Source organism: Oncorhynchus gorbuscha, linkage group LG16, assembly GCF_021184085.1.
Source record: "Oncorhynchus gorbuscha isolate QuinsamMale2020 ecotype Even-year linkage group LG16, OgorEven_v1.0, whole genome shotgun sequence".
NCBI lineage: Eukaryota > Metazoa > Chordata > Actinopteri > Salmoniformes > Salmonidae > Oncorhynchus > Oncorhynchus gorbuscha.
The window spans coordinates 30,389,177-30,405,289 of record NC_060188.1 but is presented as its reverse complement, the minus strand read 5'-3'; the positions used below and the strand labels follow the sequence as shown (position 1 = coordinate 30,405,289).

The 16,113-nt window shown below is 39.0% G+C and overlaps 2 protein-coding genes and 1 pseudogene across 3 annotated transcripts; 1 reads left to right on the top strand and 2 right to left on the bottom strand.

The window, feature by feature from the left end:
- LOC124000029 overlaps positions 1 to 8,529 on the bottom strand; it is an 81,758-nt pseudogene extending 73,229 nt beyond the window's left edge.
- LOC124000027 (interferon a3) lies at positions 71 to 4,169 on the top strand. 2 transcript variants are annotated; one of them, XM_046306117.1, is made up of 6 exons: positions 71 to 484; positions 658 to 745; positions 1,042 to 1,116; positions 1,247 to 1,396; positions 3,423 to 3,500; positions 3,830 to 4,169. In XM_046306117.1, the coding sequence occupies exons 2-6, from the start codon at positions 659 to 661 to the stop codon at positions 3,917 to 3,919; spliced, it is 480 nt and encodes a 159-aa protein (XP_046162073.1). In that variant the 5' UTR covers positions 71 to 484; position 658; the 3' UTR covers positions 3,920 to 4,169. The 2 variants fall into 2 exon arrangements, with proteins under 2 accessions (XP_046162073.1, XP_046162072.1); XM_046306116.1 differs by lacking the exon at positions 71 to 484 and having other exon boundaries at positions 611 to 745.
- A 3,737-nt stretch (positions 8,530 to 12,266) lies between the features above and the next one.
- LOC123998798 (interferon a3-like) lies at positions 12,267 to 13,731 on the bottom strand. The gene is made up of 5 exons (XM_046303946.1): positions 13,582 to 13,731; positions 13,351 to 13,422; positions 12,712 to 12,864; positions 12,471 to 12,569; positions 12,267 to 12,353 (listed from the first exon to the last, which is right to left on the bottom strand). Exons 1-5 carry the CDS (start codon positions 13,729 to 13,731, stop codon positions 12,267 to 12,269), a joined length of 561 nt encoding a protein of 186 aa, XP_046159902.1.
- Between the last annotated feature and the right edge of the window lie 2,382 nt (positions 13,732 to 16,113).

Sequence of the window (16,113 nt, the reverse complement as noted above, 5' to 3'; positions counted from 1 at the left end):
AGACAAAAGTAGGGTGAAAGTTGGTTACGTCATCATGAAAATGAAAGTTGAGAGATGTGGGTATTGACGCTGACGTCCCCATTCACTTTTCATTTGAAGCGCAACAGCAGAAGACAACGGAACAACATTTCGGACTAACTTGAACGAAACCCACTAAATGAATGCATTATATGGCTACATTTCTTTAAAAGTGTGGGTTTTATTTCGACTTCGACGATTTTGTTATCAGACTTTTTTTTATCGGTTCAAGCGAAGTTATTGGCAGTTGAAAGCAAAGCTCGCGAATAGCCTATTCTCGCTATAGTAATAGTCTAGCCGATATCTACATTGAATAATCTTATTTTGTGGTTCAACTATAATTTAAAGCTGCTTTCAAGGAGAATGTGTATAGATTTACTTGGATTTGTTCGTCCAGGAGACGGGGCAGGCATGGAATTCCAAGTGCTTCATGTGCTAGTCTGGAAAATGAAAGTCCCCGCCTCCGGTAGGTTGATCAGGGGAAATTCTCTATACAGCTTTCCCTTTCCCAATTCCACATAAAACTACTTTACACAGCCAAGATGTCCAAACTCATCTGGATAACTAACAGCGAAACAAACTACTGTTTACAATGTATACAATGCAGAGCTGGAGTTGTATTTTTCTTATTATTTGCAGTATGCAGAGCGTGTGTCATTGCTGTGACTGGATCCGACACCACTACGGTCACTTGAGCGCAGAATACCTTTCCCTGCTGGACCAGATGGTGAGTTATTAGCACACTGTAAGAGGAGACTGAATGCATGTATTAAGGACATTAAAACAACCAACCAAGCAAAATAGTAATGTGTTTCATGTTTAGCATCTGTGTTAGAAAACTGTTAGCCTATATTTGAATGTACATAGTAAAAGGGCTCTAAGGCTATAATGACAGAGATATCAAGAGACGCTATCTACATTAGGCCTACTGTACTTGCAGTATAAGCTATACTTTATGTCTGTCTTGATTGCTCTTGAAGTATTTGAGACGTGACTTAACATACTATATTGATTGTTTTCCAGGGAGGAGATATCACAAAACAGAATGCCCCAGTCCTTTTCCCAACATCACTTTACAGACACATAGATGATGCTGAGGTAAAGACTAGAATTTTGACTTATCATGTTCTGATATGCTTTGGTATAGCGATCTTGACCCAATGTTATATTGATGCCATAACAGAAGCCTATACTGTTTCTAATCTTCTTTTTATATCTTCCTGGGTAGTTTGAGGACAAAGTCATATTCCTGAAAGAGACCATCTATCAAATCACAAAACTGTTTGATGGGAATATGAAATCTGTCACCTGGGACAAGAAAAACCTGGACGATTTCCTCAACATTCTAGAACGCCAATTGGAGAACCTTAATTCCTGTGTAAGTAACTAACGGGTCTATTTAAAGTAGAATCCCTGTTTTGGTCAGGGCTCTCCAACCCCATTCTTGGAGAGTTACCTTCCTGTATGTTTTCGCACCAACCCCAGTTGTAACTAACCTGATTCAGTTTATCAACCACCTAATTCATCAGGTGTTGTAGATTGGGGTTGGAGTGAAAACCTACAGGAAGGTAGTTCTCCTGGAACATTGTTGGAGTGCCCTGGTTTAGGTGTAGCCTACTAACTCTACAATTGGACAAATCTACGTATAAAGTGCATATAAAGTATTCAACCCCTTGACTTTGTTACGTTACAGCTTTTTCTAAAATTGATGAAATAGATTTTCCCCTCATCAATCCACACACAATACCCAATAATGACAAAGCAAAACCGTGTTTTAGACATTTTTGCAAATGTATTAACAATAAAAAACTGAAATATCACATATACATAAGTATTCAGACCCTTTACTCAGTACTTTGTTGAAGAACCTTTGGCAGTGATTACAGCCTTGAGTCGTATTGGGTATCATGCTTCAAGCTTGGCACATCTGTATTTGGGGAATTTCTGTTATTCTTCTCTGCAGATCCTCTCAAGATCTGTCAGTTTGGATAGGGTGCGTCGCTGCACAGCTATTGTCAGGTCTCTCCAGTGATGTTCGATCAGGTCTAGTCCGGGCTCTGGCTGGGCCACTCAAGGACATTCAGAGAGTTGTCCCGAAGCCACTCCTGTGTTGTCTTGGCTGTATGCTTAGGGTCGTTGTCCTGTTGGAAGGTGAACCTTTGCCCCAGTCTGAGGTCCTGAGCGCTCTGGAGCAGGTTTTCGTCAAGGATGTCTCTGTACTTTGCTCCGTTCATCTTTCCCTCGATCCTGACTAGTCTCCCTGCCAATGAAAAACATCCCCACAGCATGATGCTGCCACCACCATACCTAACTGTAGGGATGGTGCAAGGATTCCTCCAGATGTGATGATTGGTATTCAGGCCAAATAGAGACACTTGTTTCTCATGGTCTGAAAGTCCTTTAGGTGCCTTTTGGCAAACTCCAAGCGGGCTGTCGTGCCTTTTACTGAGGAGTGGCTTCCGTCAGGCCACTTTACCATAAAGGCCTGATCGGTGGAGTACTGCAGAGATGGTTGTCTTTCTCGATGGCTTTCCCATCCCCACAGATGAAATCTGGAGCTCTGTCAGAGTGACCATCGGGTTCTTGGTCACCTCCCTGACAATGGCCCTTCTACCCCTGATTGCTCAGTTTGACCTGGCGGCCAGCTCTTGTAAGTCTTGGTAGTTACAAAGTACCCTTTCCCAGATCTGTATCTCAACACAATCTTGTCTCGGAGCTCTGCGGACGATTTCCTCAACTTCATGGCCTGGTTTTTGCTCTGACATGCACTGTCAACTGTAGGACCTTAAATATACAGGTTTGTGCCTTTCCAAATCAAGTTCAATCAGTTGAATTTACTTCGGGTGGACTCCAATAAAAGTGTAGAAACATCTCCAGGATGATCAATGAAAACAGGATGCACCTGAGCTGAATTTTGAATATCAAAGCAAAGGGTCTGAATTCATTTGTAAATAAGGTATTTATGTTTTTGCATTGTCATTATTGGATATTGTGTGTAGATTGATGAGGATTTTTTTCTTTAATCCGTTTTGAGAGTAAGGCTGTCACTTAACAAAATTTGAAAAAAAGGAAAGGGGTCTGAATACTCTCCGAACTTACTGTATATGGGTAATTACAGATTTTGAGCCATTTTGCGACGTCACATAAATAATACTGCAGCAATGAGAAATGTAAATTATTGTGGATTATTATTAATGAACATTTTTTGTAAGCTTTGATTCATATTTCATTATGGCAAATCAAGTTTGATATTTTAAAGTGGAAATTACAATCTTTAGAATCCTTTTCAAACATTGAATACATGTTAAGGTTCCATTTCCTGCCGTGCAAGAAAAAAAAATATTGATCAAATGAAGATCCTACACCTGTATGACGCTAATGTTTTGTTTAATTTTGTCCAACAGGTATCACCTGCCATGAAACCTGAGAGGAGACTGAAACGGTACTTCAAGAAGTTGAATAGGAAGGTTCTGAGAAAAATGGTGAGTTTGGTTTCATATGGCAACATGTTTAATGCATGTAATCAAATGAATATAAACTAGGCTAGGCTAAACTTGAGCAGTGTTCATTAAAAAAAGTGGGTTCTGGGGCCATATGTATCAAGCATCTCAGAGAAGTGCTGATCTAGTATCAGGTCTCCTCTGTCCTTGTTTATAGTGATACAAAAGACAAAACTGATCCTATATCAGCACTCCTACTCTGAGAAGCTTTACATTTGGCACCAGTCCTACTCTGTTGTTCAAGACAATATGTTCATTATTTTGCCAAGAAATGTCACCCCTCTAATATTTGACATTTTGGTGTTTTTCAGAACTACAGTGCACAGGCGTGGGAGCTCATCAGGAAAGAGATGAAACGTCATCTGCAAAGATTGGATATCCTTGCAGCACAGATGTACTGATCATCCAGACTCATTTCAGAAGCTACGCCCTTACCAGTTTATAAAGCATGAATACAATCATGTGGGACCCTGTCAGTCTATTTATTATATTTAAATCCATAAATTATTGTTTTTTATTTTTATAATTTATTATTTATATTTTGTATTTCCCTTTTGTACATGTGTTGAACTGAACTGTATTGCCAGTCTACTTGAAAAAACAGTGAAAAAATGATATTGCTAATGTGAATAAAAACGTATTTTGTACAAATTTTCCAAATTTCATTCTTGTCTGAAACCAATGAGTGTGGATTTATAACATCTCATCTAACCATCATATGGGATGCACATTAAACTTGTTGCTGATTAGTCACATATTAATTTCTACTTTAAGTTTATGTATGTAAGGGTTTTCCTGTGGTGAAGGAGAAGCGGACCAAAAGGCAGCGTGGTGGTTATTCATGTTCTTTAATAAAGGATCTAGACATGAAATAACTAACAAAACAAGAAAAGTGAAAACCTAAACAGTCCTATCTGGTGCAAACACAGAGACAGGAACAATCACCCACAAACACACAGTGAAACCCAGGCTACCTAAGTATGATTCTCAATCAGAGACAACTAATGACACCTGCCTCTGATTGAGAACCATACTAGGCCGGAACATAGAAATACCCAAAACCTAGAAAAACAAACATAGACTGCCCACCCAACTCACACCCTGACCATACTAAATAAATACAAAACAAAGGAAATAAAGGTCAGAACGTGACAATGGTAGAGTTATCATCTGCATTCAACTGTGCGAAACAATTCAATGTAGTAGGTTGTATTGCCATATCAGGGAAGACATTTCAACTTGCATGTAAAACATTATACTCATGCATTCAGATAAATTCGTTGTCTGCCGTAAAATTATATTTCTAAAGAAATCCATCACAGAGGCTGACGAGGTTTAGCAAATACAGCATCTTTCTCTCTTGACCTAAAATGTAAAATATTTTCTCTCTGTTGTGAAAAATAAATGAATGTAAATCAATGTGCTACACAATCATTCCATTAGAGGAGATTCTTTGGCTACTTTAAACGTTACAGACTTAACCTACCTGTTCATAATGAGTGTCTTCAAATAACAAATTAATGTTGAATGTTGATGTACATGTTCTCTTGCAAGCACTGCTCCCGAAAACGACCATCGAGGTATTAAAAAACAACAAAAAAATCTTCAGGCAAGATGTCAATTGTGTCCAGATTGAGAAAATAGAATACAGATTGAGAAATTAGCATACATTTCATGCTCGGACACAATCATCAATGGTTTAAGTCAGCCCACTCATCAAATACTGAAAAAGTTTGATGTTGTGCTTATTTATCCCATCATACATATGCAAAATGGAACACTGGTCAAATTGGTTATCATGATGGTTGGCTTTTAGCATGTAAATCTTGGTGGGGCAAACTACCCCAAAAATGTTTATGCATGTCAGCAATACCAATACAACATAACACTGAACAGTACAATAATGGCACTATAACGGTGACAAATGATGCCTGCAATTTGGTAGGGCCTACATAAAGCTGTCCCAACAGCAGACCTTTCTTTTCAGCACCATGGAGTGAATCCTTACCGCTGCTACACCTGGCAATCAGCGGAGCCTTGTCTGGCAGGGAAACAGCATCATTCAGCATCATTTACTGCCTTAAAAACATAGCTAACTTGCTTAAACAAATGTGATTTCAACTGATAATTGAGATGTACAAACTATGGCATAAGGGGGACTATGAGCGGTTAAGAGGCTATCGATGATTTTGATGAAGACATTCATGAGCGAGGAAGGAGGGACATAGTCAATATAACTATTTGTTCAGCACTTTTGAAATGTACAGTGACAGAATTCAGATCATTGGCCGTTCTTACAGTATTCTCCCTTAACCCCAAGTCAGAATCGTAGGATAAAAAAGAGGGCATGTACAGCAGACATTGAAAGCTCTTACAATATTTGATGAGTACGTTTCTCTACAACAGGCTATAGGCTACATATGCACCACCACGTCAGAACAGTAGGCTAAGTTATTAGGGGGATATGGACCAACTTATCAGGGTGGAGCATATGGGCTACTAACAGCTTACTACACAACATACACTTAGTGTTACTTTCTTAGCTAGAGTATACATATCACCCTGGCATATTACATCATTTATGCAGCAACATGCAAAACTTTTCTGGACTCACCTTGTTGTGCTATGCTCACTTGAACAGAAAGGAGGCGCTGCAGTCCATCTTTTGGGCACATCTTGTCATCAAACTTTGGCATCAAAGTCTGGCATTCTCTGGATTTATGGTGATTTATGGTGCTTCCAAGACAACTGGGAACACAAGAAAAAACAACTGGTCGAATCATGATGTCAGTAATTCCCGACTTGGAATTCCGAGTTGGATGACGGTTCAAAACGTGTTTCCCTGTCGGTGCTCTTTTTTTTTCCTCCAGAATTCCTAGTTGTTTGAACTCACTGAAGTCTGAGATTTCCCAGTTCCGAGTTTCCAGTTGTTTTGAACATGGCAAAAGTCATGCAGGATTGACAGCAAGGCCAATGTATTCAACTTTTTCTGGCCTTTGGTGTTGAAAGTTTATCATTTTAATTTTGGAATGCAATGCAAATGAATTACTTAAAATTCATACAATGTGATTTCTGGATTTTTGTTTTAGATTGCGTCTCTCACAGTTGAAGTGTACTTATGATAAAAATTACAGACCTCTACATGCTTTGTAAATAGGAAAACCTGCAAAATCGGCAGTGTATCAAATACTAGTTCTCCCCACTGTATTTCCCCAGAACCCACATTTTTTTTAAAGAAACTGAATCAGGTTAGTAACAACTGGGGTTGGAGCAAAAACTTACATGAGGGTAGCACACCATGAACGGTGAGGGTAACACACCATCCAACCCTGTTCCTGGAGAACTACCTTCCTGTAGGTTTTCACTCCAACCCTAATCTATCACACCTAATTAATTAGGTGGTTGATAAACGGAATCAGGTTAGTTACAACTCGGGTTGGAGCGAAAACATACAGGAAGGTAACTCTCCGTGAAATGGTTTGGAGAACCCTGACCTAAACAGGGATTATACTTTAAATAGACCCGTTACTTACACAGGAATGACGATTTTCAATTTGGCGTTCTAGAATGTTGAGGAAATCGTCCAGGTTTTTCTTGTCCCATGTGACAGGCTTCATATTCCCATCAAACAGTTTTGTGATTTTATAGATGGAATCTGACTTTGCCCTCAAACTACACAGGAAGATATAAAAAGAAGATTAGAAACAGTATAGGCTTCCGTTATGGCATCAATATAACATTGGGTCAAGAACGCAATACCAAAGCATATCAGAACATGATTAGTAAAGATTCTAGCCTTTACCTCGGCATCATCTATGTGTCTGTAAAGTGATGTTGGGGAAAAGACTGGGGCATTCTGCTTAGTGATATCTCCTCCATGGAAAACAATCAATATAGTATGTTTAGTCACGTGTCAAATATCCTTCCTGTTTGGCCCTGTCCGGGGGTATCATTGGATGGGGCCACAGTGTCTCCTGACCCCTCCTGTCTCAGCCTCCAGTATTTATGCTGCCGTAGTTCATGTGTCGGGGGGCTAGGGTCAGTTTGTTATATCTGGAGTACTTCTCCTGTCTTATCTGGTGTCCTGTGTGAATTTAAGTATGCTCTCTATAATTCTCTCTTTCTTTCTCTCTCTCGGAGGACCTGAGCCCTAGAACCATGCCTCAGGACTACCTGGCATGATGACTCCTTGCTGTCCCCAGTCCACCTGGCTGTGCTGTTGCTCCAGTTTCAACTGTTCTGCCTGCGGCTATGGAATCCTGACTTGTTCACCGGATGTGCTACCTGTCCAAGACCTGCTGTTTTCAACTCTCTAAAGACAGCAGGAGTGGCAGAGATACCCTTAATGATCGGCTATGAAAAGCCAACGGACATTTACTCCTGAGGTGCTGACATGCTGCACCCTCGACAACTACTGTGATTATTATTATTTGACCATGCTGGTCATTTATGAACATTTGAACATCTTGGACATGTTCTGTTATAATCTCCACCGGGCACAGCCAGAAGAAGACTGGCCCCCCCTCATAGCCTGGTTCCTCTCTAGGTTTCTTCCTAGGTTTTGGCCTTTCTAGGGAGTTTTTCCTAGCCACAGTGCTTCTACACCTGCATTGTTTGCTGTTTGGGGTTTTTGGCTGGGTTTCTGTACAGCACATTGAGATATCAGCTGATGTACGAAGGGCTATATAAATACATTTGTTTTGATTTGATTTGATCTCGCTGTCATTATAGCCTTAGCGCCCTTTTACTATGTATATTCAAATATAGGCCTACCGTTTTCTAACACAGATGCCAAACATGAATCGTATGACTATTTTATTTGGTTGGTTGCTGTCCTTACTACATGCATTCAGTCTCCTCTTACAGTGTGCTAATAACTCACCATCTGGTCCAGCAGGGAAAGGTATTCTGCGCTCAAGTGACCGTAGTGGTGTCGGATCCAGTCACAGCAATGACACACGCTCTGCATACTGCAAATAATAAGAAAAGTCCAACTCTGCATTGTATACATTGTAAATAGCAGTTTGTTTCGCTATTAGTGTTCCAGATAAGTTTGAACATCTTGGTTGTGTTAAGTAGTTTTTTCTGGAATTGGGAGAGGGAAAACTGTATAGAGAATTTCCCCTGATCAACCTACGGGAGGCGGGGACTTTCATTTTCCAGACGAGCGCATGCAGCAATAAGAATTCCATGCCCGCTCCGTCTCATGGACGAACAAATCTATACACATTCTCCTTGAAATCAGCTTTAAATTATAGTTGAACCACAAAATAAGATTATTCAATGTAGATATCGGCTAGACTATTACTATAGCGAGAATAGGCTATTCGCGAGCTTTGCTTTCAACTGCTAAAAACTTCGCTTGAAACAAAAACAAAAAGTCTAACAAAATCGTTGAAGTCGAAATAAAACCCACACTTCTTAAAAAATGTAGCCACATAAGACATTCATTTAGTGGGTTTCGTTCAAAGTTAGTCCGAAATATTGTTCCGTAGTCCTCTGCTGTTGCGCTACAAATGAAAAGTGACGTCGGCGTCAATACCCACATCTCCCAACTTTCATTTTCACAATGACGCAACCAACTTTCACCTTACTGTTGACTGCTGGTGATGCAACGTTGACAAGCAACGACAACATGATTTGTTGGAACCTTCTATTTGTCGTTTTTATTACAAGGGGAAATGAAAAATAATATGTGACAATAGTTCCTTCTTTGTGTGTGTGTTTGTGTGTGTGTGTCATAGTGCTGTGCACGTTTTTCACTCTGCAAGGTCAAAACTTGGCATTGGTTCATTTCTCCCCTTTTCTATATAATATTGGGATTAATTCATAATATTCAAAGTCTGTTTAACTGTAAAGGTCATAGTATATTATACTGTAGGGAAGTGGTCACCAAAACGGTCTGCACGGTCCTGGAGACCAGCAGGAGAAGGTGCAGGCTTTTGTTCCAACCCAGTTCGAAAACACCTGTTCCATCAGGGTCTTGATAAAATGTCATGGGTGGAATCATATTGAAATGTCATGTTATAGGCTGAAATTAAAGATGGAGCCTAATTATTCTGCTGCATTTATTCACTCCAATTCTCTGAGATGCTTTATAAATACGGGCCTTGGTGTTATTCGTTATAGCCTTAATAGGACCAGCCACGAGGAATCATAATAGTGACACATGAAACGTGATTACCAAAGTGTCAGAGAGCTATATTTCCCATCACATATATCATACATTTATTGCCTGTAGTTTTACAAATGTAAGTTTAGCGGTTTGGTTAATTGGAACACTAGTAAACAGGACAATAACAGAAGCAAAAGGGCTGCAGCCACAACACAGAACCTCTGATAGAATCTCTGACCGTGTGGCGACGTCCAATGTGCTGAAGTGGCTGACGTCTTCATGCGTTTTAGTGCTAGTAGTGATACCTGTCAATGGTGCTGAAACTTCTTCTTTATGTCCCATGACACGTCTGTGGTGGACGCATTTTGGGGTTTTCCCAGCTGTTTTACACAAGTTGTGTGATGTCATCAGTTTCACCTGAGTCTTCTCTCCGGTAATCATATACACCTTTGGCTTGCGTATCGAATTGGGAATATGTAGTTTTGAGAGCGTTTGCATACTGGGAAGACGTCGCCAAGACATCACGATAGAATGTTGATGTCTAGCCGACATATCAACGATGTGTAGAACTGTATTATTATTATATATTATATTATATATTATATTATTATTATTATTATATTATATATTATATTATTATTATTATATATTATATATATATATATATGTATTATTATATATTATTATTATTATATTTAGAACTGTCGAATTTAGAATGTTTAAGACGTCAATGAGCAAACAATGTCGAAAATGCATCTTCCCAATGTGTACAGGATGCATCGTGCCACTAAGCACGGTGTTGTCTGGACAGGTCTTCTTTATTTGGTCAGATTTTGGTTTGATTTTGAATTTCATTGTCCATGGATAAATTTGGACAGCACAGTACAGTAGAGAACAGCAGAGTACAAATCATTACAGTGGAGTGTAGTACAGTCCAGTTCATTTCAGTGGAGTTTACAGTACAGTACAATACAGAAGAGTACAGTAGACGATAGTTCATTACAGTACAGTGTACAGTACAGTGTACATTACAGTAAAGGAAAGGAAATTAATGTCCAGTAGTGTACTGCACAGTAGAGTGTAGCCTACTTTACACTAATTTACTAAACTGTACTGTACTCTACTGAATTAAACTACACTGTACTGCACTGAATGAATATCTACTGTACTATCCTATACGTTATTGTACTCTACTGTGCTCTATTGCATTGAACTGTGCCATTCCATACTGTGCTGTTCAAACTTGTAAAACATAACCTAAATGTATATGATTTTTTAAAAGAATATTATTCGATCTTGACACAATACCCCATAATGATAAAGCAAGGTTTCCAGAAAAGTTTGCAAGTTTATAAAAAATAATAATTCTATCCACATACTGTCCATAATGTAAATACATCACACACACACACACACACACACACACACACACACACACACACACACACACACACACACACACACACACACACACACACACACACACACACACACACACACACACACACACACACACACACACACACACACACACACACACACACACACACACACACACACACACACACACACACACAAGTAGTGTTTTCATTGCAACAATTCGACCATGAAGGACTGATTCTGGCAGTCTCCCATGAACACTTGTTGTTGAGATGTGTCTGTTACTTGAACTCTGTGAAGCATTTATTTGGGCTGCAATTTCTGAAGCTGGTAACTCTAATGCACTTCTCCTCTGCAGCAGATGTAACTGTGTCTTCCTTTCCTGTGGCTGTCCTTATGAGAGCCAGTTTCATCATAGCGCCAGATGGTTGTTGCAACTGCACTTGAATAAACATTCAAAGTTCTAGAAATTTCTTGCATTGACTGACATTCATGTATTAAAGTAATGACGGACTGTCATTTGTCTTTGCTTATTTGAGCTGTTCCTGACATAATATGGACTTAGTATTTTAGCAAATAGTGCTATGTTCAGTATACCACCCCTACCTTGTCACAGCACAACTGAATGACTGGTGACAACTGGTGACTACCTCCTGAAGCTGGTTCAGAGAATGTCAAGAGTGTGCAAAGCTGACATCAAAGCTGAGTGGATACTTTTAAGAATCTCAAATGTAACATATCGTTTTATTTGTATAACACTTTTTTGGTTACTACATTGGTTATTACTGTATGTGTTATTTCATAGTGTTAGAGCAGTGGTAGAGCTAGAAAAAGAAGCATAAAGCCACACCCGTAAAAAAATCGTATAAATGTGTGTATGCGATACATTACAATTTATTTGATTAAAAAAGATTACAGCTGTAGAGGACACATTTATTTAATTATAATATATTTCATTATTACAATAACAAACATTTCCTATCAGGTTGCAATAATAAATACAGTTTGCAATGGCCTTCATGTATTCAAAAGAAATGCACGGAAACATTGATACATTAGGCTTTGTATAGCCTTAGTCAATCACATCATTATTCAGAATAAAGAAATGATTTACTCCTCGGAGTTGTGAACATTACTACACAATAAATAAATACGTTAAAAAACAAATGAGTAAACATGTAAAAAAATAGTTAGAAATATGAATAGATAAATATATATAAATAAATAATATCTACACAACACACACATAACGCTCATTGGCTACTTAATGTTGTGTCTAGTCTTTGTAGGTGTGCCAGCACCACTGTCCTTATGTCTTCCCAGCCGCTTGCGCTGTAATCCTGCATAAATGAAATACACTTGTTAAGATTTGAGAATAGACACATGTTGTATCATCACATAAATACATCGAGATTTGGTGAATGTACTCTCTTTGTAAGACAAATGGATCAACCTACCTCGCGTTTCAAGTAATTCTTCAGGAACTTGAAGTGAAGGCTCATCTTTTTGTTCACTCTGTTGACAGATTTTGATAGTCTAGTTTTCAAATCCTTTACCTGTTAGGATAAATAACAAATCATTCATTTAATATTATGTTTTGAATAACATGTAAATACTTATATTATAATCAAGAAGGATAGTATAATGTTTTCCTTTTTGCATTAATGTTTTAAGAGGCGAAAATTACAAATGACATACGCATTGATCCAGCTCCGAGGTCTGACGATAGAGGTCATTCATAAACTTGTCAACTCCTTTCTGGTCCCAGGCGGTGGACTCATATTTCCCACTGCTATACAATTTCTTTATAGCGTTCAGAGTATGCGAAATGAAGGCCATCTGTTCGTCAGCCTAGAAGAAGAGTGATTTGTATTAGTGTATGCCTTGTGAATTGATGGAAAATAACAAAAGATTATAGCAATTTTGTAAATTCTTTATAACCTAATTATATACAGTGCATTCGGAAAGTGTTCAAAACACTTAACTATCTGTACATTTTGTTACGTTACAGCCTTATTTTCAAATTTAATCAACATGATTTAATTCATCAATCTTCACACAATAACCCATAATGACCAAGCCAAAACATGTTTTTCGACATTTTCGCTAATTTATGAAAATCAAAAACTGTTTTTGCTTCTTCATTATGGGATATTGTGTGTACATTGATGATGATTTTTTATTTATTTTTAATCAATTTTAGAAATGGTCTGTAACATAATAAAATGTGGAAAAGGTGAAGGGGTCTGAATACTTCCCGAATACTTCCCGAATACTTCCACTCTTAGAAAAAAACGTTTTGGATTGTATGAAACATTTTTTATGCATATTTCTTACCTTGAAATTATTGACTTGTCTGTATTGTTTGTCAGGGAAAGTGATCTGAGGTCCTCGAGAGACTTCATGACCCTGAGATGCCAAAAAATATAAACAAAATATTGCATCGTTATTACTGTACAAAAAGGAGTCAGGTCATTTAAATGAAACATAGCAGCTCATGAAATGTTGAAAAGAAGACAAGAGCTCAATGACCAGGAACAAGTGAATAAACATGACCCTATATCCTACCATTTTCTTAAGCATCGTTATGGTGTTGTTGCTGAACACTTGGAACATGCTCGGAGACCGAGGCAGTGTCTTCATCCATGTGCATCCGATGGTTTTATTCCAGGTGCAAATCGTCATGACCAAGCAAATCCAAAAGCTGATTGAACCCATTTTAGCGTAGGTCTACTGTAGTTCTCGGTCTGTCCGCAATCAACGTTGGTGCACTTCCGAAAGATAGACTACTTCGTATAATTCCGACAAAGGTAAGTTTTCCGTAACGGATAAAGAGATAAAGTGTTCTTCCTGACTGATCAATACCAGTTCTGCCACCCAAGTTCTGCCATTCTCCAACCTGTGTCGATCCTTTATACAACGAGTCTGCAAGGTATTCCAAAAGTGAAAGGTGGAAGTTCCCTTACACTTTCCTACCTGAGTGTTGTTGTACGTGTGGAGAAAATGCACCGAAAGGACAGGTGCATCGCTCGAATAATTGTTACATCTTGAGCTATTTGCTATTTTATCATGACATTTTGACCTTTCAACCAGGATAATTTTGATGAAAAAAATAAACATGTGAATCTATCGGACTATGGCCTAAATAAATATCACCATGTAGAACAAATTTAGTTTGGCCTTTCACTTCGAAAACCAAAGTATTTCATGTTTGAAAACGCAACACCTTTTCATTTGAACACAGAAACTTTGGTGTCAACTACGTTGTAACCACCTGCTTAAAGGGTAATTGTGGTTTGTGGACCCCAACTGTCTATGTAAAGATACAGATCAACCTTGTATGGGTTGTATGAATTAGACTCTCAACATTACATTATTTCGTGTTAGAAACAGGTTTGGTTGGTCTGAAATATTTTGATAGACCCCTTCTTTATGCTCCCGGTTTTCAGAAAAAGACACTGGTAGCCTATGAAGTGCACAGGTAGTACTGACCTTGGGAATACTGCTTCAATTTGAGCCTATATTGCGGGGGCTTTTGAATCTGGGCCAATAGGAATGTGTGCGTATGATAGGTCTTTCACGTAGATAATATGTCAAAGTATTCAATAGTCTTGTCTTTAATGGACTTGTCAACACATATTTGATTTATTCCTCCAGTCATGTAAGTTGATGGGACCTCTGCATCTATTACCTTTCCTCCCCAGCGACTGAAGAGTATATGCTTTGTTTTAAGAGCGATTGGTATTCTCCATTGAACTAACATTCAAAATATAATAATGATTATGTTGCATAATATACAGTATATACTTTATATTATGAATAACTATATGAATAAACAATTTTGTACAGTGATACAATGCCACAGTCATATGATGTCTTGTCTAAAAGTGTATTGTAAAGGCGTTTGTTGTTTTTCATTGAAGATGATGTTGGTATGGTATTATGGTAACATTTAATTGAGAAATTCGTCTTCATTAATCGGTTGATTCAGGCCACACATCTTTACAAATTACTAGCACATTTCTAACAAATATAAGCTGTGTGTGCATGTGTTTATTTTAAAATAACAACCCGGTCGCATTCCGCTTCGCTCCACAGGTAGTATCACATTTTTCATTTCATTTCATTACAGCACAACGGTTTGATTTGTTTGATCGTAGCTAGCTACATAGCTAGCTACATAGCCGTCTGTGTATCAAAGATAATTGTGTAGTCTAGAGCGATTTTCTAGGTTAGCTAGCCAGCTATTGTCGTTCTTTTAACGCAACGTAACGTAATCAACACTGCTAGCTAGTCAGCTAGCCCCTGAATAGCAGCACTGTAGAAACTATTACACTCAAGGGAACGACTTGATTAGTGTAGTGTCAACAACGCAGCCACTGCCAGCTAGCCTACAAAGTCAACAACGCAGCCACTGCCAGCTAGCCTACTTCAGCAGTACTGTATCATTTTAATAATTTTAGTCAATAAGATTCTTGCTACGTAAGCTTAACTTTCTGAACATTCGAGACGTGTAGTCCACTTGTCATTACAATCTCCTTGCATTAGCGTAGCCTCTTCTGTAGCCTGTCAACTATGTGTCTGTCTATCCCTGTTCTCTCCTCTCTGCACAGACCATACAAACGCTCCACACCGCGTGGCCGCTGCCACCCTAATCTGGTGGTCCCAGCGCATACGACCCAGGTGGAGTTCCAGGTCTCCGGTAGCCTCTGGAACTGCCGATCTGCAGCCAACAAGGCAGAGTTCATCTCAGCCTATGCCTCCCTCCAGTCCCTCGACTTCTTGGCACTGACAGAAACATGGATCACCACAGATAACACTGCTACTCCTACTGCTCTCTCTTCGTCCGCCCACGTGTTCTCGCACACCCCGAGAGCTTCTGGTCAGCGGGGTGGTGGCATCGGGATCCTCATCTCTCCCAAGTGGTCATTCTCTCTTTCTCCCCTTACCCATCTGTCTATCGCCTCCTTTGAATTTCATGCTGTCACAGTTACCAGCCCTTTCAAGCTTAACATCCTTATCATTTATCACCCTCCAGGTCCCCTCGGAGAGTTCATCAATGAGCTTGATGCATTGATAAGCTCCTTTCCTGAGGACGGC